The 25,197-nt window shown below is 44.9% G+C and overlaps 1 protein-coding gene across 1 annotated transcript in view; it reads right to left on the reverse strand.

The window, feature by feature from the left end:
* Nucleotides 1-25,197, reverse strand: part of Cacna2d3 (calcium voltage-gated channel auxiliary subunit alpha2delta 3) — an 812,900-nt gene that overhangs the window by 538,224 nt on the left and 249,479 nt on the right. The window contains 1 exon segment of the mRNA XM_040747790.1: nucleotides 10,366-10,425. Coding sequence (XP_040603724.1) covers nucleotides 10,366-10,425 — 60 coding nt within the window.

Raw genomic sequence — 25,197 nt, forward strand, 5'->3', positions numbered from 1 at the left:
TTGACCAAAGAAAATCTTAAGTCCAACAAATCCCTAATACAAAATATCCAGGAAATATGGGACACCATGAAAAGACCAAACCTAAGAATAATAGGTATAGAAGAAGGTGAAGAAAACCACCTTAAAGGGGCAGGAAACATATTCAACAAAATCATAGAAGAAAACTTTTCCAACATAAAGAAAGACAGGCCAATGAAGGTACAAGAAGCTCACCAAATAGAGTGAACCACAAAAATGTTCCCTCACCACATAATAATCAAGACCCCAAATATACATAATAAAGAAAGAACATTAAGAGCAGCTAAGGAAAAATGTCAAGTAGCATATAAAGGCAAACCTATCAGAATTACACCTGACTTCTCCATGGAAACTCTGAAAGCCAGAAGGACCTAGATAGATATTCTAACAACACTAAGAGACCACAGATGCCAGCCCAGGCTATTATACCCAGCAAAGCTTTCAATCACCATAGATGGAGAAAACAAGATATTCCATGGCAAAACTAGATTCAAACAATACATATCCACTAACCCAGCCCTACAGAAAGTTCTGGAAGGAAAACTCCAACCCAAGGAAGGTAACTACAACCAGAAAAACATAGGCAATAGATAATCTCACCTTACTAACAGCCAAAAGACAAAAGGGGTGGAAATACACATATAATTCCACCACCAACAACCATTCCAAATCAAAGAAGAATGAGCAATCAATGGTGATTAATATCCCTCAATATTAATGGTCTTAGCTTGCCCATAAAAAGACATAGGTTAACAGAATTGATTTGAAGACAAAACCCATCCTTATGCTGCATACAAGAAACACACCTCAGCCTCAAAGGCAGACATTACCTCAGAGTTAAAGGTTGGGAAAAGATTTTCCAATCAAATGGACCCAAGAAACAAGTGGGGGTAGCAATCCTAATATCTAACAAATTAGACTTTAAAAATAAAAAATAAAATAAATCAAAAGAGATAAAGGAGGTCATTTCATACTCATCACAGGAGAAATCCACCAAGATGAAGTTTCAATTCTGAACATCTAATGCCCCGAATACATCCACATTCATAAAAGAAATATTATTATAACACAAATCACATATAAAGCCCCACACACTTATAGTGGGAGACTTCAACACCCCACTCTCACCACTAGACAGGAATACCACACAGAAACTTAACAAAGAAGCAAAGGAACAAATAGAAGTTATGATCCAATTGGATTAACAGACATCTATAGAACATTCCATCCAAATAAAGAAGAGTATACCTTCTTCTCAGCGCCACATGGAACATTCTCAAAATCAACCACATACTTGACAATATGTCAAACAAAATTGGAATAATTCCATGCTTCTTATCAGGTTACCATGTGTTAAAATTAGAATTCAACAACAACACAAATTGCGGAAACCCTACAAACTCATGGAAATTTATTAATGCGCAATTGCATCATTCCTAGGTCAAAGAAGAAATAAAAAAGGAAATTAAAGACTCCCTAGAATTCAATGAGAATGAAGACACAACATACCCAAACTTATGGGACACTTTGAAAGCAGTACTATGAGGAAAGTCCATAGCACTAAGTGCCCACATGAAGAAACTGGAGACTATTCACACTAGAGAATTAACAGCACAGCTGAAATCTCTAGAACAAAAAGAAGCAAACTCATCCTGGAGGAGTAGACGCCAGGAAATAATCAAACTGAGGGCTGAAATCAATAAAGTAGAAAGTAGGAAAACAATACAAAGAATCAATGTAATGAAGAGTTGGTTCTTTAAGAAAACCAACAGGAGAGACAAACCTTTATCCAAATTTACGAAACAGCAGAGAGTGAACATGCAAATTAACAAAATCAGAAATGAAAAGGGGGACATAACAACGGACTCTGAGGAAATCCAGAGAATCATCAGGTCATACTTTGAAAACCTGTACTCCACAAATTCGAAAATTTAAAGGAAATGGACAATCTTCTGGATACCTATCACTTGTCAAAATTAAATCAAGAACAGATAAGAAATTTAAATAGACCTATAACCCCTATGGAAATACAAGCAGTCAACAAAAGTCTCCCAACCAAAAAAAGCCCAGGTCCAGATGACCTCAGTGCAGAATTCTACCAGAGATTCAAAGAACAGCTTATACCAATTCTTCTCAAAGTAGTCCACACAACAGAAGCAGAAAGGTCTTTGCCAAACTCTTTCTACGAGGCTTCAATAACCTTGATCCCCAAGCCACACAAACACACAACTAAGAAAGAGAACTTCAGTCCAATATCCCTCATGAACATTGAAGCAAAAATACTCAATAAAATACTGGCAAATCGGATCCAAGAACATCAAAACAATCATTCACCATGAACAAGTAGGTTTCATCCCAGGGATGCAAGGATGGTTCAACATACGAAAATCCATCAATGTAATCCACTATATAAACAAGCTGAGAAACAAAAATCATATGATCATCTCACCAGATGACAAAATCCAACACCCCTTTATGATAAAGGTCTTGGAGGGATCCAGGATAACAGGAACATACCTAAACATAATAAAAGCTATATACAGCAATCCAACAGACAACATCAAACTAAATGGACAGAAACTCAATGCATCCACTAAAATCAGGAACAAGACAAGGCTGTCCACTCTTTCCATACCTCTTCAATATTGTACTTGAAGTTCTAGCTAGAGCAATACAACAACAAAAGGAGATCAAGGGGATACAGATTGGGAAGGAAGAGGTCAAACTTTCACTATTTGCAGTTGATATGATAGTTTACATAAGTGACCCCAAAAAACTCTACCAGGGAACTCCTGCAGCTGATGAATACTTTCAGAAAAGTGGCAGGATACAAGATCAACTCAAGAAAATCAGTAGCCCTACTATATACAGATGATAAAAGGGCTGAGAAAGAAATCAGAGAAACGTCACCCTTTACAATTGCCACAAACAACATAAAATACCTTGGGGTAAAGCTAACCAAACAAATGAAAGACCTGTATCGAAAGAGCTTTAAGTATTTAAAGAAAGAAGTTAAAGAAGACACCAGAAAATGGAAAGATCTCCCTTCCCATGCTCTTGGAAAGGTAGGATCAACGTAGTAAAAATGGCAATCCTGCCAAAAAGCAATCTACAGATTCAATGCAATCCCCATTAAAATACCAGCACAATTCTTCATAGACCTTAAAAGAACAACAATCAACTTTGTATGGAAAAACAAAAAACCGAGGATAGCCAAAACAACCCTATTCAACAAAGTAACATCTAGAGGCATCACAATCCCAGATTTCAAGCTCTATTGCAGAGCTATAGTCCTGAAAACAGTTTGGTATTGGCACAAAAACAGACAGGTAAACCAATGTAATCGAATTGAATACCTTGATATTAACCCATACATGAACATCTGATCTTCGACAAAGAAGCTAAAAATATTCAATGGAAAAAAGAAAGCATCTTCAACAAATGGTGCTGGCATAACTGGATGCTGGCATGTGAAGAATGCAGATAGATCCATATCTATTGCTATGCACAAAACTTAAGTCCACATGGATCAAAGATCTCAACATAAATCCAGCCACACTGAACCTCTTAGAAGAGAAAGTGGGTGGTACCCTTGAACGAATTGGTACAGGAGACTGCTTCCTAAACATACCACCAGTAGCACAGACGCTGAGGTCAACAATTAATACATGGGACCTCCTGAAACTGAGAAGGACACTGTCAGCAAGACAAAAAGGCAGCCCAGAGAATGGGAAAATATATTCACTAACCCCACATCTGACAAAGGGCTGATCTCTAAAATTTACAAAGAGCTTAAGAAGCAAGTCTCCAAAACATCAAAGGATCCAATTAAAAAGTGGGCTACAGAACTAAATAGAGAAGTCTCAATAGAGGAGTCTGAAATGGCTGAGAGGCGCTTGAGAAAGTATTCAACATCCTTAGCCATCAGGGAAATACAAATCAAAATTCTGAGATACCATCTTACTCCTGTCAGAATAGCTAAAATCAAAAACACCAATGACAGTTTATGCTGGAGAGGATGTGGAGAAAGGGAAACAGTCCTCCATTGCTAGTGGGAGTGCCAAATCGTACAGCCATTTTGGATATCAATATGGAGATTCCTCAGAAAAATAGGAATCAGCCTACCACAAGACCCAGCAATTCCACTCTTAGGCATATATCCAAAAGATGCACATTCATACAACAAGGACATATGTTCCACTATGTTCATGGCAGCATTATTTGTAATAACCAGAACCTGAAAGCAACATAGATGCCCGCCAACTGAGAAAATGTGGTACATTTACACAATGGAGTATTATTCAGCAGAAAAAACAATGGAATCCTGAAATTTGCAGGCAAATGGATGGCACTAGAAGAAACCATCCTGAGTGAGGTAACCCAGTCACAAAAAGACACACATGGTATGTACTCACTCATATATGGATTTTAGACATAGATCTAGGGAGTGCCAGCCTACAATCTCATGGCCAGAGAGTCTGGGAAACATAACCTTCATCCAATGGCTGATGGAAGCAGAGGCAGATACCCACATCTAAACCCTGAGCTGAACTCAAGGAACCCAGTGATAGAGAGAGAGGACTTTTGAGCATAGGGGTCAAGACTGGGCTTGTTTAACCCCAGAAACAGTTGACCTGACAAGGGTTAATTCTTGAACCCCAAACTGATGCCTGGGAATCCAGCATGGGACTGTTCAAGACCTCCTGAATGTGGGTGTCAGTGAGGAGGCCTAGGTAATCTATGGGGCCTTGGGTAGTAGATCAGTATTTATCCGTGGCATACAAATGGACTTTGGGTGCCCATCCCACAATGAGAGATGCACTCTCAGCCTGGACTCTTAGGGGAGGGCCTAGGCCCTGCCCTGGATTAAATGACAGACTATGGCACCCCCATGGAGGGCCTCACCCTCCCTGGGGAAAGGAGTGGGGATTGGGGGGTGGGAGAGGTTGGTGGGAGGGCATTGGAGGAGGGGAGGGAGAGGGAGAGGGACCTGGGATTGACATGTGAAGCAACCTTGTTTATAATATAAATTTAAAAATAGAAATAAATATGTTTGATTAGGAAAGGATGGATTTATTTTCATGCAGAGTGTGACAATCCCTTCATCTTTCTCTACATTTTACAGGCATGACCTCGATTTTTCGTGTTTTCTTCATAAAAGCCGACTGGCTACCCCGATTGGGAAAAACAAAACAAAACAAAACATCCTTTCCTTCTGGCCTTGGATCCTCCTTGTTCCTCCATGCACCCCATCCCACTACCGTGCACACCCCCAAACACACCGTCGTCACCGTCGTCGTACACAGCCTCGTCAACACGGAGAGGATGGGCTCAAGCTAGCAAGAGGGTGGCTACCTTCTCCGCTCAGGGTGCACTGCTGCCAAACCCTCCCTTTGGTGACCCCCAGCTTTCCCCAGGGCGGGCGCCTCGGGGCCCAGCAAGGGTGTGCTGTCTTAGTGGGGATGAGAGAAAGCCCTGCTCAAGCTCTGCTCCTTATACCCCAGTCCTCAGTGGGTGGTGGCCGCGGATGGATCTATCCCGGGCTGCCCTCTCCCACCTCTTACACAGAGCTCCCTCCCGTGGGGACAGCTGTAGTGAACAGGGAAAGCGGATCCAAGCCCCAACCGGCAACCCCCCTCCCTCAGGGATCCTCTATACATCATAGCCTCCTGGCCACCATGTTCACAGGTCAGGTACTTGCCGTGGGGGCGGGGGGAGCAGAAAGCACGCTCCAGGGCATGCTCGACAGCAGCTCAGCTCCATCTCTCTCCACCCTCACACCTGCAAGCCCTCTGAATCCCACTGGGCATCCCCCCCCCCTTGTTACTTAAGACACAACAAAGAAAGCTTGTTATAGAAAACTTGGTCACAGAAAAGGCTTCTGCGAGATTCACGACTCAAACCCACATTTTTCTCCTCCATGCACCAGTTCTATGCAATTGCCACTTCCGAGACAGCTCCCAGAGAAAATGTGTTTGTGCTTCAAAGATAAGCAGGATTTTAGTAAACTGTCAAGATCGCTTTTTTTCTCTCCTTCTCCTTCACTGCCAATGGAATACCTTCTAAATGAATGGGGGCGGGACATAAAGGCAGGGATGGGGGAGACTAGATTCAGCCTGAGTTTATTAGGTGTGTACTCCAATTTTTTCTGGGAAGTTATCCATGTATATCAGTAGGCTGGGTGGTTGAGGCCAGGGCCTTCTACCCTTCCTCCATAAATAAGGAGGTTTTGTCATCAAAACTGTGAGAATGATCACAGTAAAATATGCATGATACTTAACATGCAACTTGGTTTGTGGAAATCTTTGTCTTCACTGTCAATATCAGCCTTTTTGACAAAAAATAATAATATGTTAATGTACAACATAAGATGTTGTAAAGGGAAGAAATCACATTCAAAGAGCCTCTGCACGTCAGTTGTAACTAATGGAGACCTACAGGGATTAAAAACTAAACCAAGAAAAGGACAATCTAGAACCCATAGGCAACCATAAATAGGAATAAGTCAAGGGCGAACCTTGTGTCCATAAGAAAGTTACCCAACCCACAAAGGCCAGGCAGATCTGCCTTCTACAGAGAGCTGTGGATTTTGGATTGCTCTCACACACCCAGACTGTCTGCATTTTTGCCTCAACGTAGTATTTAAGTGCCAACAATATAATGCCACAGTTAGGGTCTTTAGAGAGGGCCTAAGATGCCAAGACCACAGCCCAGAGGAAAACAGTTAAACATCCAGAGAGACTATGAGAAAAATTTTAAAGGAAAACAAAACCTTAATCTTAATGAATCTACCAGCAAATAACCCCCCCCCTTTTACAGTTTAGAATGTAACAAAGACACAAAGTTACTATCTAAAATTAGTCTGGGGGCATAAATATCACTTCTTTTCTCTTAGGGAATAAGGAAGCTAAGAACTCTGAAACTTGAAACTATGCAGTTAGGAAATGTTACAAAACCAGATTTTGTTCTGTTTTGTTTTTCCTATATGAAAACAGAATTCTCTCTGGAGTTAGAGGTACAGGGTCCTTCCTGGTGTTACCACAAGGTGAGCAGATGGTATCAGAGGTTTTGTTTTTTTTTTTGTTTCTTTATAAAAAAAAAAAAAAGATCCTCTGGCAGGGTCACAGAGAGGTCAGCAGTGCCCAGATTAACAATTGATCAGCTCTAATGGACCATCAGAGCAATAAACTGGAAGCCAGCGCTCAGACCTGCTACCTCGTAATAGCCATGGGCTGACACCGGCTGTTAACAGACCCGCACTTTAATAGCATCAGAGTTTCAGTGGCTTTGAAGCCTTCGCCTGAACACGCAGATGCTGCCATGCATCCTTGCTATCAAAGGCCTCCCTTTTACAGGTTTCCACCAAAGAGCACTGGGTTTGTTCTGACCCTGAGATCTCAATGAGGTCTGAGGTCTGGAAAGCAAATGGCATCCCCTAGTACCAAGAGATTATTGCAACATCTTCTCATGTTCCGGTGACAATGGTGCCCTCTGCTAGTTTTCCTGCTCACATAAAGAAAGGGTGAAGGATGAGGGCGTACAGAATCTCTCAGGGAGCAGAAGCGAGAGGCTTTCTTGGTGTCTGGTTTGTTTGTTTTCCAAGAGATCTCCATGTCTCATTTGTGTTCACAGAATCACACTTGGCCAGAAGAGTTGGTTGTGTCTCGCCAGAATTTTATTTTACAGCTGTAATAGAAACCCGGGACAGTCTGGGAAGGTAACAATAGCTTCAAACACTACCAAAGGGCAGCCCCTCCCTTAGCATCTCCCAGAATGCCCCACACGCTTACCATTTACTGCTGCCCGAGAATCTACAGTCCCTGCAAGCAACCACGCTGACCCCTCCCCTGCGCCAGCCCACCTATGCTTCATCGAGAACAGACTTCAGAATACAACTGACTGTGAATAGCAGAGACGGGCATGCCAGATTGTCCCCAACAGCTCTGATTCCCAACTTTCTCTCTTGCAAATTCATCCTTCCTTGCTAGACGCCTGAATCCAAATCTCACTCCAGGAAAAATCAGAACTACAGCAAGTGGGTCACACAAAACCAAGACACATCAACAGTAACACAAGATTACTATCTGATGCCCAGCCTGCACTCAGATCTCTCTAGATCAACACCCAGTTCTGAATTACACTCCCATTCTATTGTCCTGGGTCCTCGATCTAATATTAACTAGGAAAAACAAAACAAAACAAAAACCTTCAAGGTGTTCTTTCTTGAACTTACCATTTTTAAAGAGAAACCCGGAGAGCATTTCTGTAGCATACTCCACAGTCTATAGTTACCTGGTGCTGTAGCTTTCGCTTTGGATAACTTGTGACCGGAATCACTAGGGTGTCACTCATCACATGTCTGATAATGGACTGGTTCCAGATTGTCCGTCTAGAGCAGGTGTCCAGACAGCAAAGATACTGCTGTCCCCTGCATCATGGGACACTTTGACACTGGCAATAACCTTGATCTTCCTCAAGGCCTGCCCGCCATTTTAGTATCCAATGAAGACCCCTGTCTTAAGGGATCATTCTTTTAATTTTTATCTCCATGATTGTTCTCTATATGTGTCAGTTAGTTTTTACTGTGAGAGACTCTTCTCCATTCTTAAAAAATGTAGCTACCTACACACCTGTGCATGCATTTGCATATAGTAATGGATTCTTATTTGACCTTGTTTCGGAAAAAAAATGTACTTAGATCTTTGAGGGTAGGGTTGGGGTCACGTACACGCCATCGTGTGTATGTGGAAGTCAGAGGGCAACCTGAAGGAACTGATTCTCTCCTTCTGCCACATGGGGTCAGAGGTCAACCCCAAGTGTCGTCACGCTCTGTGGCATCACCTTTACCCGCTGAGCCCCAAATGCTCGTTTTAATTGCTATACACAGATTTTAATTGACTTGAGGTTCTGTCATTTCCAACTGAAACTCTTTGGCGAGGCACCTGGATTCCAAGAGCGAGGCAGAAGCACATCCCTAGTCAGGCATTCAACTGGCTCTCAACGTCTTTACACTCAGGAACATGTGTAAATCCATCCAGCCTACTCCAGGACATCCAGTCCTCTGAAGTCAGGGCTCGCTGCAGACAGGAGTGGCCGCCCAGTCGACGGCATCTAGATCTTCCTAAAGCCCCCATGCGGCGATGGCTATAGGAAGGCAGGGTGCTGGTTGCTATTCTCAGAATTCCTCTCGTTAGACTCTGCCCTTTCTCTTGCAGTTCTGCTCAGAAAACGGTGCCAACTTCCCAGTCTTTCCCCAACGTTGACACCGGTCCCTACTGCTTCTCCACACCACCCCCTGGGGTTTTCTGCACTTGCCTACATTCCTGCCTGTTTTTTTTTTATGCCCTGTGCTATATCTAACAGTGACACCCAGATCATGCCCTTGACATTTTCTGCTGACCCCGCAGACCCATCTTGAACCTCCTCCTACCAGCTCAATGACTTAGGACACCAAACATCAACAGCTACAATCTTCAGTGCGTGACAAGAAGAAAGCAGGGTAAACCTGTAGGGGCCTGTTTACCCCTCGAGTCTGCCTTTGCCTGTTCCCTCTGAATAACTGAACTGCTTACCAGACACCTTCTCCCTGCAGCCATTCCCTCTGGGGTTCTGAACTCCTTTCCTCCCACAGCTTCCTCAGACCCGATGTGCTTTGTGGGTTTCCCTCAGCCTTCGCTGTCCTTGGCAAATATCCCTTTTGTTAATCTCTCATCAGTTTTCCCCATCTCAGTGTAGCCATGAGGAGGAAACACAGACACCAAAGCTTTTTAAAAAATGCCATTTTTTGGCACTTTAAGATTTGTGCTGTCTTTGCTAATGTATTTATACCATATGCAGACCTAAATCCTTTTCAGCCAGTCTGCCATGATTGTGAGTTCTACTACAATAAATTTCTTAAATAGATACTCTAATCCTAAGTACATGGATGACACGATGCTTAAACATAATATTCTTGCCTTTAACAACTAATTCAAGGCCAAATCCATCACAACATTGCTTCCAGTCACTTATAATCCAAATTCCAGCCTGGGAAATACATTTTGGATATCCACTATTGTAGGAGTGAACCCCACAAAGCTACCCGCCCTATTTTGTCATTTTACCACTGAGGACACTAGCAATTACTGCATAATTTACTGATGCAAGTCATCCCCATATAAGGAAAATTTTACAGAAATCTGGCATACATGTACAAGTGTGCGTGACATCATCTACTAAAGCTGCCATTGGTGAAGCCAGATTGTGGACATTTGCTACCCTCACGCCAACTTGGTACCATCCTCTCAAAGCATTTATTTTCAGCCACTGAAACACACCAACACTTTGATTAAAAATGCAGCCAGTTACCTGCAAGTCAGCATCAAATTCGTGTTTCAGGTGGGCCTCCTCCGCAGCCTCCACAAGCCGCTGGAAAACAGAAGACAATAATCAGAATCGGGACTATGACCTAGACTCCACAGACAGTCTGAAAAGACTAGGGTATTCTCCCATCTGAAAAGGATGGGTCACCTCATTGGTATACACAGCTGCTCCCAGGAAATGGAAGGACATTCTGTCCCAGTTAAATTTTTGTTTCTGCCTTCATCATCCAGTTACTTCTACTGAAATAAATGTGTACTGTAGTGTTCACCCACGGACACATGCGTGCATTCAGACCCTGGCTTTTGATTCTCAATGAGGATCCAAAATCTATACGGAAATTGTATAACTTAGGTATCAAAGGTCCTTAAGTCAAAATTTACTGAGTTTCTCTGAACCAAACTCTTGTAGATTTAGGGTCTTCTCCACCGGTTTGGGAAAGAATCTCATTTTAGTTCCCTTAATCATTGAACTCCAATTCTTTCTGCTTCAGTTCCAATACATCATTGCCAGGAGGCAGTTATTTTCATTTTATTATACGCCAATGTTATTTTGATAGCATGTACCTCAATAAGGCAATCGCTGAAATTAAATTAATAGCCAAACCCTACAAAACCACAACATTGACTCTTTTTGGTAAACTAGACTCACCAAATTCATCACCACAAGTTTTAAAGCAGATAGAACCCAGGGCCTTACATAGAGTAGGCAAAAGCAGATTACCATTTTCTGGTTTTTTTTTTGTTTGTTTGTTTTGTTTTTGGTTTTACAAGACAGGGTTTCTCTGTATTGTTTTGGAGGTTATCGGTCCAGCCCAGCCTGGAACTCACAGATATCCGCCTGCCTCTGCCTCCCGAGTGCTGGGATTAAAGGCGTGCGCCACCAGCGCCTGGCCAGATTACCACTTTCAAGAGATGAGGTTTCATTTTGTAGGCTTGACTGGCCTAGAATTCACAACTGTCTGTCCTCCACCTTCCAAATTCTGGGATTATAGACCCGTTCCATCATATCTGGGTCAGTTTCGTATCTCTTTGGACATAAAGAAAGCTAGTCAACTATCAAAATAATTTCACCTTAACTTGGGGATGCAAACAGTAAGATATTTCCTATGAAAATACAGGGCTAGAGAACATTACAGAAAAACTCGCATTTTTTCCCCTAGTAACATTTCACTGACACGTCATGAAAAGAAATCGAAACCCTATCACTTCTGTTTTCCCATGGTTTCCTTTGCTGCCTCTGCTCATTTGCTTTGACCTTGGTCCAAGCTTGTTTTTTTTTTTTTTTTTTTGTCGTCACTGTAATAAACCACGAAAGGAGATCAGGACAGGAACTCAAGGCAGGGACCCGGAAGCAGACACTGAGGCAGCAGCCATGGGATTCACGCCTCGCTCAGCATGGCTCGCTCAACTTGATTTCTTACACCACCCTGGACCACCTGCCCGGCTGGATCCTCCCACATGAATCATTTATCAAGAGAACGTCCCCATAAACTTGCCTACAGGTAGCCTGACGCAGACAAACCCTCAGTTAAGGTTTCCCCTTCCCTGAAAGACTTCAGCTTGTGTACAGTTGGCAAAAAGAAAAGAAAAAATTAATCAGCACAGACATGCAAAAAAAAAAAACAAAAAACAAAAAGCCTGAGTTTAACAGACCAAGCTTGAAAAATTACATTTGTGTTCATCTTATGCTGTCACGAGTCAACAGCCAAACATCGCATGATCGGGTGGGCGTGAAGAGGCTGACAAACACAGGGTAACTTGCAGCAGTGGTAGAGATCACCACCGTTTCTCCTTAGGCCATGAGGGGAGAGGCCAGCTTACACAGAAAAGAATCTGGGAGGATCACAAACTGCATTTTCCAGGCTCCCTTCAGTCGCCAGGGCCTTTGGCTCTGAGCAGTCAGAAACGGACCCGGGAGACCATGGTAGAGCTGGAGCTGGAACCCCTGATCCTCGGTCTGTCCCAGATGCTAAACTGCCTTCATTGCGACACACTGGGAAGCCCCTGTCTTGCTCTGGGTCCCAGACCCTCCTCTAAAATGCAGGAGTGGGTGACCGCACACTAGTAGTTCTCAACGTGTAGTGTCCTCCTTGGCAGCATTGGTCTCACTTGTTATAATTGAAAAATCCCAGGTCTGACCCCAGACCCACCCAAACGGGAGGTCTGAGCAAGCCAGTGATGTGTTAACATGAGCTCCCTCCAGGGGCCATGGCTGTTGCTGGAACCTGGGTACCTCAGGCTGAAAACGGCACTCGGTTCCCATTCTGCCTCACCCTGGGGGCCTTGAGTAATTATCCACGAAAGATAACAGATTTCTCCAGCCTCATTCATCTTTCTGGGTACATACAAGTGTTCCCTTTAAGAGATGAAAATCTTTACCGAAGAGAGACAGACATAAGATGGAAATCGTGCGAAACAGAGAAGGAAGAAAGAGTAAGAAGAGCCTGGACACACTGCCCTAAGGCTTGGTTGGATCATAATCCTCCCAGGACCCGCCCAGTCAGGATAGCTTGTTAGCCCCCGGGAGCACGGCGTGCAATCTGTGAACGTATCTCCATGCATTGTGGCAGATGAGTGACAAGGGATAATGGAAGAAAGCTATGTTCACGAGAGCTTATTCTTTTAATCTTCGTAACAGGTTTGGAATGGCTAAGCACGCATCACGGAATCAGTTCCATGTGGAGATGTTGTGCAAGGCTTAAGCCACTTCACATTAACGAAACCCCTCACGCACTCTGAGCACTTGCTTACTTAAACACCTTTAAGATACGTTTAATTGTGTCTAAGCACCCTGGGAACTAGCTAAACGATCAAAAAATGACGAAATAAAACATCATAATAACTGTAACGGTAACACTTAAATGAGCAAAGAATTGGAGCAGAATAAAACGATAAGGTAGCTTAGCGCTGACAGATAAGCAGACGAGGTGGAAATGCGTCAAGTTGAAAGAACACATGAAGAACACTTCATACACAACATCTGATCTACATAGGAATGAAAGTATCCGCATGTAAACATGCATCCCATTTAACATATAAATTAACTTCATGTCAAACGTATTCTGTTCATGTCGGCATGGAACATATACACCGTGTTCCTATAGAGCATAACACAGAACGTATCTCAGCAATGAGCACAGTTTAGGGTACAGGAGGTAATGCCTTGGAAACAATGGGGTCCTGCTACATTGTTGCTGAAAAGAGCCGGAACTCACCTTCTGTGCTGGCAATAGAGAGGGCATGAGAACCTAACTCTTCTGGCCAAGGTGTTCACATTCATTTGTCCAGTAAAACTGCTGCATGCCTTTATAATAAACTTAATCCTCAGAGATAGCTTCCCACCATTGTCTCTGAAGAATTTTAGGAAATACTACTCAAGAGAAGAGGGTCAGCCGGCAGCTGCCCTTAGCTTGTCTCATGGCAAGTGATTTAGGACAAGGCCTGGAAGGGAAGAGGGTTCCTTCCTTACAGCCAGATGCAGGGCTACCCCAACCTGCCTGCTGGTGCCGGTAAAAGCTGGCCTGCATATGGGAGAGCATATGGGAACCAGACATGCTCTGATGCTGTTCCCAGGAGGCGTGAGAACCAGTGTCTCCACAACTACGGGCCTTGGAGGAAGAACAAAGGGCATGTGACCCTCCTTATATAAAATGGAACTTAACAGAGGGTATCTCGGGTCATCAGATAGCTAAAACTGAGTCTGAGGGAAAGAAGTTCTCAATGTTAATAAAATAAAAATAAGTTAATCTTCAACCTAACACAGTCTACAACATTTGACTTCAGGTTCTAGTATGTGGCCATGGAGAGCAGCAGCCTATAGAATCTGTATCTTGAGCAAACATCCTTATCACCCAAGTCAAATGAGATGAGCTTTGAAAGGTAAGTTGGATTATCACTTACAGGCAAGAAAAAAAATCTATTAAATTTGCTAATATTCTTATGTAAGGAACAGCCACAGAGCCTGGGGGAGAGCGGCTTCTCTATTATGTCTATTAGAAAGGCAGTGTACTTTTAATAATAATAAGTTAATTTTCTCTTACGCGAATTTCCCTTCTGAATCGGCAGATGGGATTATAGAATTGAATGTGGTTTTTAATTAAAATTGAATACTGGGAGTTTTAAAAGGGCTTTGAAGACTCCAGCCTGGGCTTTGAGGTAAAGAAAAACAGAAGCGGTGGCCACAACTTTCCCTTCCCCTTCCCTAAAGCCAGGGCGTCTCTTTGGCCTATGAAAACGGTGACAGCATAGAGGGATGTGCACGCTGGTCCCCAGACAAAGCACCTCCCGGCTGAACAGCAGTAACTCCGGAGGTGAGCCACCGTGCACCGCTTTTTATATTTCTACATAACTCTTCCATTTTAGTGAAACAAATACGAACAAGGGCCATCTTTATGAATAAGGAACTCCAGAGGCCATGGGCTGTGGACAGTATTTATAGCTGCAATGAAGGTGAAGCTGCCAAGGGGACAATGGGGACATTAAAACATTTTTAAAGCACTTCATTGAACATCACATCTCACTTCTCGTGACAAGGACCACATGGGTGCATCTCTGCAGCACCACAGAAAACACGATCTCTCATTTCCTCCCAAACACCTAAATCAAGGCCAGAGGTGAAGACATCACAGAGGCCAGACTTTCCATGGCCCGGCCAGAGGCGGGCAGACAAGTCACAGTGAAACTTGGATAAGAAGAAAACGGTTTTGTTGTTGCATGTTTTTCTTTTGTCTCGGGTTGTTTTGACTGAACGAGGGATGGGGAGAAAGCACGAGTTGTCCTGTGAGAGATGGAAAGGGTAATGGAACCTTGACTCTCCATCCAAAGGAACTCACTGTGGACCCCCACTGATGGAGCCAGCAGGAACAAATTGTGTACGAATGAAAAAAATAATAATAAATGTTCTTGAAAAATCCCCAGAGCTGGGGAGAGACGATTACAGATGAAAACCCTTAAAGCAAAAACAGATTATAAAAACCATATGGAACAGCAGAGAACTATTTTTATTCCCCCCTGTTAAAGCTAAAAGCCCTGTGCTCTAAAAGCTGCTATAATGTGATGTTTGATTTTAACAAAGATTTCCAAACAGTTCATATATTTAGTGGGTTTTGTTTAACATTCTGCAGTGATACATTCAATACTTACATGAAGATTCTACCGCCATGTGAAAATGAATTCTTCCCCCCAATAAGGTTGGAATTCAACTACAATGACTCAAAAGAAAAATCTATAACCATGAGCCTGGGTTCGGGCTACAAGGATGACTGGTACGGAATCAGCCCACAAGTTGTAATTGGCATTGAGGCCTGGTATTACTTGTCTGTTCTGTCACATCAGCATAAGCTAATTTACAGGGGGGAGGGGCTTAGAACCATCAAGGAACGACAGAAATTAATCACCACTGTATCTAGAAGGGCACTGAAGTTTTTTTTCAACCTAGATTCTGTGGGCTTTGTTTTAGGTGCTAGAGCTTGAAGAATTACAGCTTTCTGTGCATCACCATGTACCTAGAACCAACACTGTCAGCCATGGCAGGGGAGGAATGGCTCGTCACCAATAGATCCCAGAAATAAAATGTCACATCTCTATCCTCTGGGGCTTACTATTGCATTGGACGTTGTTTCCAGGGCGCCAAACACAAAGGAGACTGGTTTATCCTGGGATGCATGAACCACTTCTGTCTTACACCAAGAATCATAATCCATGTAAGAGTCATTAGGGAGCTGGGAAGTCAGTTCAGTGAGAGACCCTGCCTCAAGGAAATCAGATAAAGAGTGATGCAGAAAGACACATGATGGCCCTGCTCTGGCCTCCAGATGAGCACAAACTGATGTCAACACATGAACACTCATAAGCATGTATCACACACAAACATCACACACGACACTCAACATGCCATGCACATGCATGTGCGCACACGCGCATGCACACACACACAAGCACCCAATTACATTGAAAAATGTTAAGTAAAATATTCAAAATTACATTTTCATTCCTGCTGGTGATGCAATCCTTTCCCCTCTGGTCTTGAGAGGCGCTTCCTAGCTCTCTGGAACTGAATAGGTTAATTGAGGCGGCTTCCATAATTAGCATAATTAGAATTATCTCCATAGTGGGGTCTGGACCACCATCTGTTTAAGAACATGGGAGGTGATTCACACAAGGGACACAGGGGGAAATGGCTATATGCAGATAATGGGCCAAGAATGCTACCACAAAGGCAAGGATCTGAGCCAGAAAAATGCTACCAGGAAGGCAGGATCTGAGCCAGAAAACAGCAAGACTCAAGCTGCCCTCTTAAGAAATGAGGTATCCAGGAGGAAAATGGATGCCCGGGCAATGTCTGAGATGATGGGAGTTTGGGGGTAAGACAGTATTTTGTAAACATATATTAGTCAAAACCCAAACAAAGATGGCGTCATCAGCTAAACAACAAAGGGAAGAATCCAGAAAGATTGGCAGAGGCAGGAAGCAGAAACAAGCCAGGACATCATTGCTTCCCACCGCTCTGCCGTGGCCGCCGTTGAAATCACATCTGAGTGCCTAACAATATTCCCTAATCTTTATTGACACAAATGTTTTTTAACTTTTCAATTCCAATAGAAGTGGCAAGGAGAAATCACCAACTCTCAAGAAGATCGCTCTTTGGAGAAAAACAGCTTTTAAGAAAGGCTTCATTATTTCTTTTTGTTCCTGTGGAAGGAATAAGCCTTGTTGCACACGAATGAACATTCTGTATAAAATGACCTTCTGCCTGAAAGCTGCAGAGCTCTCACTTCTGCTCTACAAACAGCAAACATTTCAAAGTGGATTATAAAAGCCTTTCTCTAAGGCTTCCAGAGGAAGCAGGTACCAGAACAATGGGCCAGACACACCTCTCCGGTGCGCCTCATGGAGTGATGGCCCCTGCCATCAGACCTCCCCTTTCCTGTCTCTTTCACACTGTGGAAGGCTGTGCGTGTGTGGCGGGGGGAACCTCTTACAGGACACAATAAGCCCAGAGTTTCTATCAGGAGACAGGATCGCAATCAATAGCAAATTATCTTTGTTTCCACAGGAGGTACCTGTTATCAACTCGAGGCTGATTAAATTAATAACCTGTTATCAACGAGGCCAATTTCCAAACTGAGACCGTTTCATTCAACACGTTGGGCTGAATCTGCTGAAACGTGTCATTTGCTAGACTATGAAAGATGGGGTCAGCCAAACTGTGCTTAAAGGGCTACCACCTAAGAAGCAAGGGGGCCTGGGAGTGGGGGAGGGGAGGGCAGCAGTAAGCGTCAGCCCAAGGATTCAATATCTTAAAGAATGACTTTCTAATTCTCTGAGTCCCTGGGAATGTCTTAGGCTTGACTATGAACATTAAAGCTATTTAGGTGGAAAACTAGACGAGTCTTCTCTGGACCCCTTCTGGCTGAGATGACCGGGCTATTCCTTATGTGGATAATGGGCTCCCTTTCGTGTGTGTATGTGTGAGCATGGTGCGTGTGTGTGGTATACGAGCCCATGTCAATGGGATCATATGAACCTGTACGTGCACGGGCAGAGGGCAGAGGAGAATTCCAGGTGCCCCTGCCCTGTCACTCCGCATCATATACCTTTGAGATCGAATCTCACTGAACCTGGGACGACACTAGTAGCCTGTAAACTCCAGTGAGACTCTGATCGCCAACCTCTGTAGATCTGGGGTTAAGATGTGTGTGTGTGTGTGTGTGTGTGTGCCACATCCAACATACTTGAACTATCCTATGTATGAGAGCACAATCTGAAGAACGGACATTTGCTGTGGGAGGTCCTTCTGTAGGCTGCAAATACATGTTGCTTTTATTGGTTGATGAACAAAGCTGTTTTGGCCAATGGACAGGCAGGATTTAGCTAGGTGGGGGATTCTGAACAAAGAGGCAGGGAAAAGAAAGGGAAGGAAGCCATGTAGCTACCAGGAAGGTAGGACACATGAGCATTCTCCAGTAAGATAGGACACGTGAGCATTCTCCAGTAAGATAGGACACGTGAGCATTCTCCAGTAAGGTAAGGCCATGTGAGCATTCTCCAGTAAGATAAGGCCACGTGAGCATTCTCCAGTAAGATAAGGTCACGTGAGATACACAGATTAATAGTTATGGGTTAGTAATTGAGAGAAAGACAGCCAACAAGAAGCCTAATCCAATGGAAAAACAACTATAACTAGGTATTGATTATCAGAATGGTTATTTCATAGCGGCTGCGGGGACCCAGTTGGGTAGAGACAAACCGGTCCCGTGGGACTGAGACTAAACAGAGAAAAATCTCAACAGACATTTGTTTTCCACAATGAGAGGAAAATGTCTTTTCCTGTGACCTGACAGTGGTGAATAAAATCCTGTTTCACTCATCAATACAGCCCTCCCTAGGCTTCCTTGGGGTGATGACTAGAAGCCCCAACAGCAGAGTGCTGAAGCTAGCGCCCAACCAACAAGGGAGAGGGGAACATCTGTCCCAACCTCAGGTGAGTCACAGTCAAGGTAACAACATAGACAAGTGTTTCTTAAGAACCCATCAGATAGCCAGAACCTCATCTACCACTGAGTGGGACCTCAAGAAACAGACCTTGGAAGCATCTGACCCCTTGTTAAAAAACAGATTCCCTGGGCAAGGTTCTGAATCCCAGTCCTCCTGCTTGAGAGCTGCTTGGCACTGGGTGCATCTGCATGGCTTTGCCTTTCTGCTCCCTTCTCTGGTCAGCTGAAGCAAGACCCACCTTCCCATGTCACCATGGTGTATGAACCTACCGGGGATGCACACACAGAATCCCCATGAAGGTTCCACACAGGCACAGGATGCTATAAAGACAGGGTTCGGAAGGGACAAGATTTCCCAGCAGGAAACAGCTTGACTGGAAAACAAGGACGCTCCACAGCGTCGTCTGCACACCTCCCATGGCTGGCTCTCACACTCACTCACACAGACAGAACTTGGAGGAGGGCCTCAAGCTCACAGTTGCATGGGGTTATGTGAAAGGTGATTCGCTCACAGTTGCACGGGGGTTATGTGAAAGGCGATTCTGCTGCCAGGGAAAGGGCTGCAAAGCTCCGTGGTGTTCGACAGCACAAGGCTGTGCACCTGCTCCCTATGTTGCTGCACTCCAGAGCCCTCCACTCCCTTTCTCAGCTTCGCTGGGGAAAAAAAATGTGTGCTCGGTGAGGCTGCAAATGGAATAGATTGGAAGGTCTGACTGGTACCCGCCCAGTGACAAGAACACGGGGACTGAGCTGTCGGACAAAGCAAGCCCCCTTTCATTGATGTGCCTGTGACAGGCTGCGTAGGCCAGCACACGTGGTAGGGCAGCCTCCAGCCACCAGATCGACCCAGGGCTAGGAAGTCAACATGTTCTTTCACCCATAACAACATCCATGCTCACCCAGGCTTTGCCCTCTCAAGGTGGAGTGAATTAGAATCTAAGAAGAGGAAAATGCTGTACAAAATTTCCCCTTTGCTTTCTCCTTCTACCCTCACAAGTGTTTGCGGAGGGAAACATGCTGATTGACCTCAAGGACGGACTCCAGGGTCACTGACCGTGAATTTGAATCTAGGCTCTAGCAGTGCTGGGATGGCATTCTGGGACTAAGTTACAGGGCATACAATAAATGCTAGCGTATGCTAGCTCTTGCTGCCACTGTTGTTGCGGCAGTGAGGATGGCAGCAGTGGTGGCGGTGGCTGACGATGAGGACGAGGAGGACGGTGACAAATGACGCCAGGCTCTGAAGATTACGGCACACTCCCTAGCGGCAGCAGGAGAGGAGGCCCAGCTGGTGCTGTGAGAACGAACAGGAGGGCCACACAGAGTGCTAACAGTTGAGCCACACAGAGCTTTATGCTTCCTGATCTAAGGGCTCCGGTCAATGGCTCCAGGTAAGTCTCACCACTGTCCCCTGAAGGAAGACATTGCACCAAGACAGCAGGAGAGTTCCTAGGAGCAAGGACAGTGGGTGGGCCTGAAGGCACAGGTGCCTCTCAGTTGCGGGGTACAGCTCATCATGGCTTATCAGGCATTGTGGGAGTAGAAACAGAGAACGGTAACTGTGAATACTCAGCTACCTTCCTCCTCTTTTTCCCATTCTTACTCATTCATGGAGTTCAGCACATGACCTGGTGCCAACCACATTCACCCTCCATCTCCCCTCCTTAGTTAAACATCTTTGGAAACGCCTCACAGACTCACTCAGAGGCACGTCTTCCAGGGGACTCCAAATGCAGCCAAGCAGACTGCCACAGCCCTGCACAGTAGGATGTTTCACTGCACAGTAGGATGTTTCACTGCACAGTAGGATGTTTCACTGGGCCTAAACCCAAATGGTCAGATCAAAGCTTAAACTACTCTTAAAACCCATGTGGTAGCCATGTTGGGAAAGACACTCAAAGGGGTCAGTAGCAAAACATAAGACAAAGAGGTTGATTCAACGTAAAGTCCATTATGCCTGCTCCATTCTGGGACCCGGTCATGTTTCCCCGGCTTTCAGAACTACCTAAACACAAGCCACACGTCTCCCTGGGAAGCAGGGACCCTGGTTAGGCTCCTGACAGATGCGGTTACTGGAAAGAAGAAAGGCCAGTTTTCCCCGGGTGAAGGCCAGTGTCACCCACCCGGGTGTCCCCGTGCACACAGAGGAGACCACGGGTGGTGGCTCACCGTAACTCCAGTACCAGCACCTCCTGAGTCCCTGAACCCGGGGTAGCAATGTCCCTGGCTCCCTCAGTTCCACAGGCCATCTAGAAGACCTCCATCCTTGGCGTGAAATCCCTGCCTGCCAAACTAGAGAAAAGGTTTGTTTTCTGATCACGTGACTGGCAGAGACCAGAGGCAAAGCTCGAGCCTGTTTGGAGGAAAAGCAGGGGCAGAGGAGAAAAGCAGAAACCCACTCAAATCAAAGGAGTGGCCGTCGGGTGGCCAAAGCCGCACTCACGATGATTAATCACGACAGTCAACTTGAGTGGATTTATAATCGCCATGGAAACAAACCTCCTCTCAGGTCTACAAGGGTGTGGCTAGGTTGAGGAAACCTAAGTAAGAAGACCCTGACATCGTTCTGTGGGCTCAGGTCCGGTACGGTATGGAAAAGAGAAGGCCAGCTGGGACAGCACTGCCGTCACTGGTCACTGTCTTCTTCCTGACGGCAGATGAAAAGTGACATCTTCCCTTGCTGCCACTGAGCATTTAGTCACAGCAACGAGGGAAGTAACTAACACAGCATTTTACCTCAGGAGGGGGCAGGAAGGAGGGAGGGAAGGAGGGAGGGAGTGGAGACAAAGAGAGAGGAAGAGGTGGGAGGGGAAATGAAGGAAAGAAGGAGAAGAGGAAACGCACAGTGAGAAAGGGAGACAGGTACAGGCCAATAGTGAGAAAGGGAGACGGGTACAGGCCAGGGCATGGGAGGAAGGGATGGCAGGAAGGGCCCTAGGCTGAGGCAATGATAAAAGCCGCCCTGGGACGCTCCATGAAGACCCAGATTTCTCCCTGGGATCACAATGCTATTGGGCTCCAGCTTCCACTCATACGGCCTCAAAGTCCCCTTCCTGCAGCATCACCCCCTCAAAGGGGATGGCTTTCACAGCCATACCACAGCACCAGAAGGAAATGGCTTAATGTGTCCTCCCTTCCCTGGGACTCCCAGCATGGGACACCATAAATTACTCCCTCCCTCCCTTTCTCCCTCCCTCCTTCCCTCCCTCCATTCTTCCCTTCCTCCCTCCTTCTCTCTCTCTCTCAATTTTTTTGAAATTTAAAAAAAATTGAAATATAATTACATCACTTCCCCTTCCCTCCAATCCTTTCAACACTGCTCCCTCACTCCCTCTCAAATCATGGCCTCTGTTTTTTTTCTTATGGTTACACATGCGCACACACACAATTTCTTTTTACCATATCCTTTATTTTCTTGAGAAGAGTTCAACATTATTATGCAGGCATTATTTTTTTAAAGGCCCTAAGTTAGCTGCTACTTAAGAATACATTTTTGAAAGCACAGTTTTCAGCCTAGCTTGATCACGTCGTCATTTTATAATAAACAAGGGTCTTGAGAGGTGGCTGGTGTCACTTGCCTTTTGGTCGGTCACTATACCAAGCCGACTAAGATGAAGCCAGCCACAGGCACTTAAAGGTGAACTCATTTCAGACGAAATAAAGAAGGGGGGAAAAAAGAGATTATTCCCGGGACCACAGTGCCTGAAGAATCTCCACAAATTGCTTGTTTCATCTAATAGCACAATGGAAAGTTTGGGAACCTCAGGAGGAAGACTTGTTCCCCCACAGCAGCAATGACAGCCTGGGCCAAGAGTATGACCCCTGCCCTGCACTGTCAGCTGGACAGCAGGACAGCCAGGAAGCCATCGCGGCTGGCATAGCAGTCACGTGCAGCGGGTACACCTGCCCATGGCAGTACGTGTGCCTAAATTCACTTTTTGTTATTTTTCCCCCCTTTAATTCTCACAGGCTCCTGCTCCCTTTGTATTCAAGAAATGACATCTTCACCCTCTGGAAGCAAATTTTGCATTTTTTAAATTTCCAAGGATAAGAAGGCAGCTTAAGGGATAAGCCGTCTCTGCCTCTTTTAATGCGCAGGTAATGAACTGAAATTACACGCCAGGCTGGAATTTTTACAGAGAGTTATTCATAGACTTTACTTTCTCAGCTCAACTTCTTTCTCCTGTGTCAACTATTAATTATAACTTTATTCCAGAATGACAAGGAAATAAGCAGATGTTTGAATATACAGCATTAATAAAAGATTTGAAGAATTTTTAATGAAGAAAAGACAGAGCTAATGAAGAAACATGAAGTCCAGTTTATGCCAAAGTAAACCAAAACTGCAAACTTAAAGTCCCCCAACTGCCTATGCAGGCCTCATTTGCATATCAAGCCTTCTCTTGACAGTCATTGTTGTTAGATTGCTCTCTGCAGATTAAAATTTTTTGGTACTTCCCAGTGACCATGGAAATGGGAATCCGAATTTTGGCACAGCATATCATGGTGCAATTTCTGCTGCCCACCTCCTACTTTTACTAGGAAGCAGGAGATTCTAAGTCAAAAAAAAAAAACCCTTACTGGATGAGTCCAAAATAGATGAATATTAGCCAGCAATTCACCTAGCTTAAGTTAAATATATGCAATATACTCAGACTTAAACGTTCTAGGGGAGTGTGAAGCCACTGAAAAATGAAGGCTTAGAATCTGGGGTGAGCAAAAGTCGGGGCTTGTCCATGCCTGGAACCTTGGAGAGATTCACCCTTCCCATGAATCTCTGGTAAGCTACCACATCCCCATGCACAGATGGAAACCATCTCTAACCTACGCAGCCAGTGAGTGGTGGGGCCAAGAACGGAACCTGGGAGTTCTCACTTGCTCAAACTGCTGGCACGCTTGCCTGCACCCGTAACGGCTGTCCTCTGGCTCGACAGAAGACTGTGAAGCCAGAGCTATTGACAGCTGTATCAGTTGGATCATACACAAAGAATGTGCATTCATACACCAAATCATCTGGAGCCAGAAAGTCTTGATCGGAGCCCTGCTATTGTAAACATTAGTCATCGGAAACTTCCATGAACGGAGCAGCAAAGAGCCAGATTTTAGGAAAACTCCACTCTCCTATCTGTGACAAGAAGGCAAGCCGGCCTGGTGTTCTGTCAGCTTTCTTCCTCACTGAAGACCTTGGATGGAAATCAATCCTTGAAGAGAAAGAGGGCAGTCAATAGCCTTGATGGTTGATACATCCCAGGGTCAATGATCCACTCTCTCGGGGCCTAGTGACAACCTGAAGAACCTGCTGTCTCTTGTGATAGGAGGTCTACACAAGTGTCATGACCGTGCACCTCATTTCCGATGTGCTAGAAGACACCCGATAACTCGGCTCCTCAGCACCGCTCAGGAGGTCAAGCTGAAGCCAAGCAGAGTCAGCTGCACAGCACAGGAAGCCGGGGGCGGGGGCGGGGGAGCTACACGGCCCACGCACACCCAGTAAATATCTACGGAGCCAGAACAAGGCTCCAGGACCTCCAGTTAGAAGGGTCACAAATGCAAACAAGAGAACAGATTCCTTACATCACACCAGGTGAAGAATGTGAAGACCACAGAGAATATCAAACTGTGTAACACGGTAAAGAATGGCAGGGGAATGGATTTCTGGGTGACTAGGAAGGGGATCCCTGAAAGACCAACACCTGAATGGCATGGAGGGGCCCAGAAGACATCCAAGCAGAGCTTTCTAGCAAAGAAACAGCCAGCACAGAGGTTCTGAGGTACTGCCTACTCAAACTAAACTTTGGGACTCGTCTCTTGGAGCTGACATGCAATCCTAGCTCAGGACTGTTTATACCCTTGCATTCCTTGTTCCTCACAGCTCGTCCTAGGGAGGGAGGCTCAGGGCTTTCCCATGATTGAGCTGCTGTGAAGACTTGACTAGGCCATCTCCCCCAGGTATTAATATTTCTTTTCTGCTCACTTACGTGTGTATTATGTGGGCTTATATTCATTTGTCATTACACGCACACACGCATGCATGCATGTGCCATAACGTTCATGTGAAGGCCAGAGAACACATGGCCCAAATCCATTTCTTCCTTATACAATGAGGCTCTTGAGGATTGAACTCAGGTCATCAGGCTCGGCAGCGAGTGTCTCTGCCCGCTAAGTCATCTCACTGGTCTACATAGAAATATTTCAAGTTGACACGTGATTATTTACGTCAACTAGACAGAATGGTAAACTTGTCCGTATGTCAGCTCAGGCCAGGAGTTTTTTTCCCCATCAAATAAAACTCAGGAAAAAAAACCTCAGATCTTAGGGCTTTC

Source organism: Mesocricetus auratus, unplaced genomic scaffold, assembly GCF_017639785.1.
Source record: "Mesocricetus auratus isolate SY011 unplaced genomic scaffold, BCM_Maur_2.0 Super-Scaffold_100006, whole genome shotgun sequence".
Lineage (NCBI taxonomy): Eukaryota > Metazoa > Chordata > Mammalia > Rodentia > Cricetidae > Mesocricetus > Mesocricetus auratus.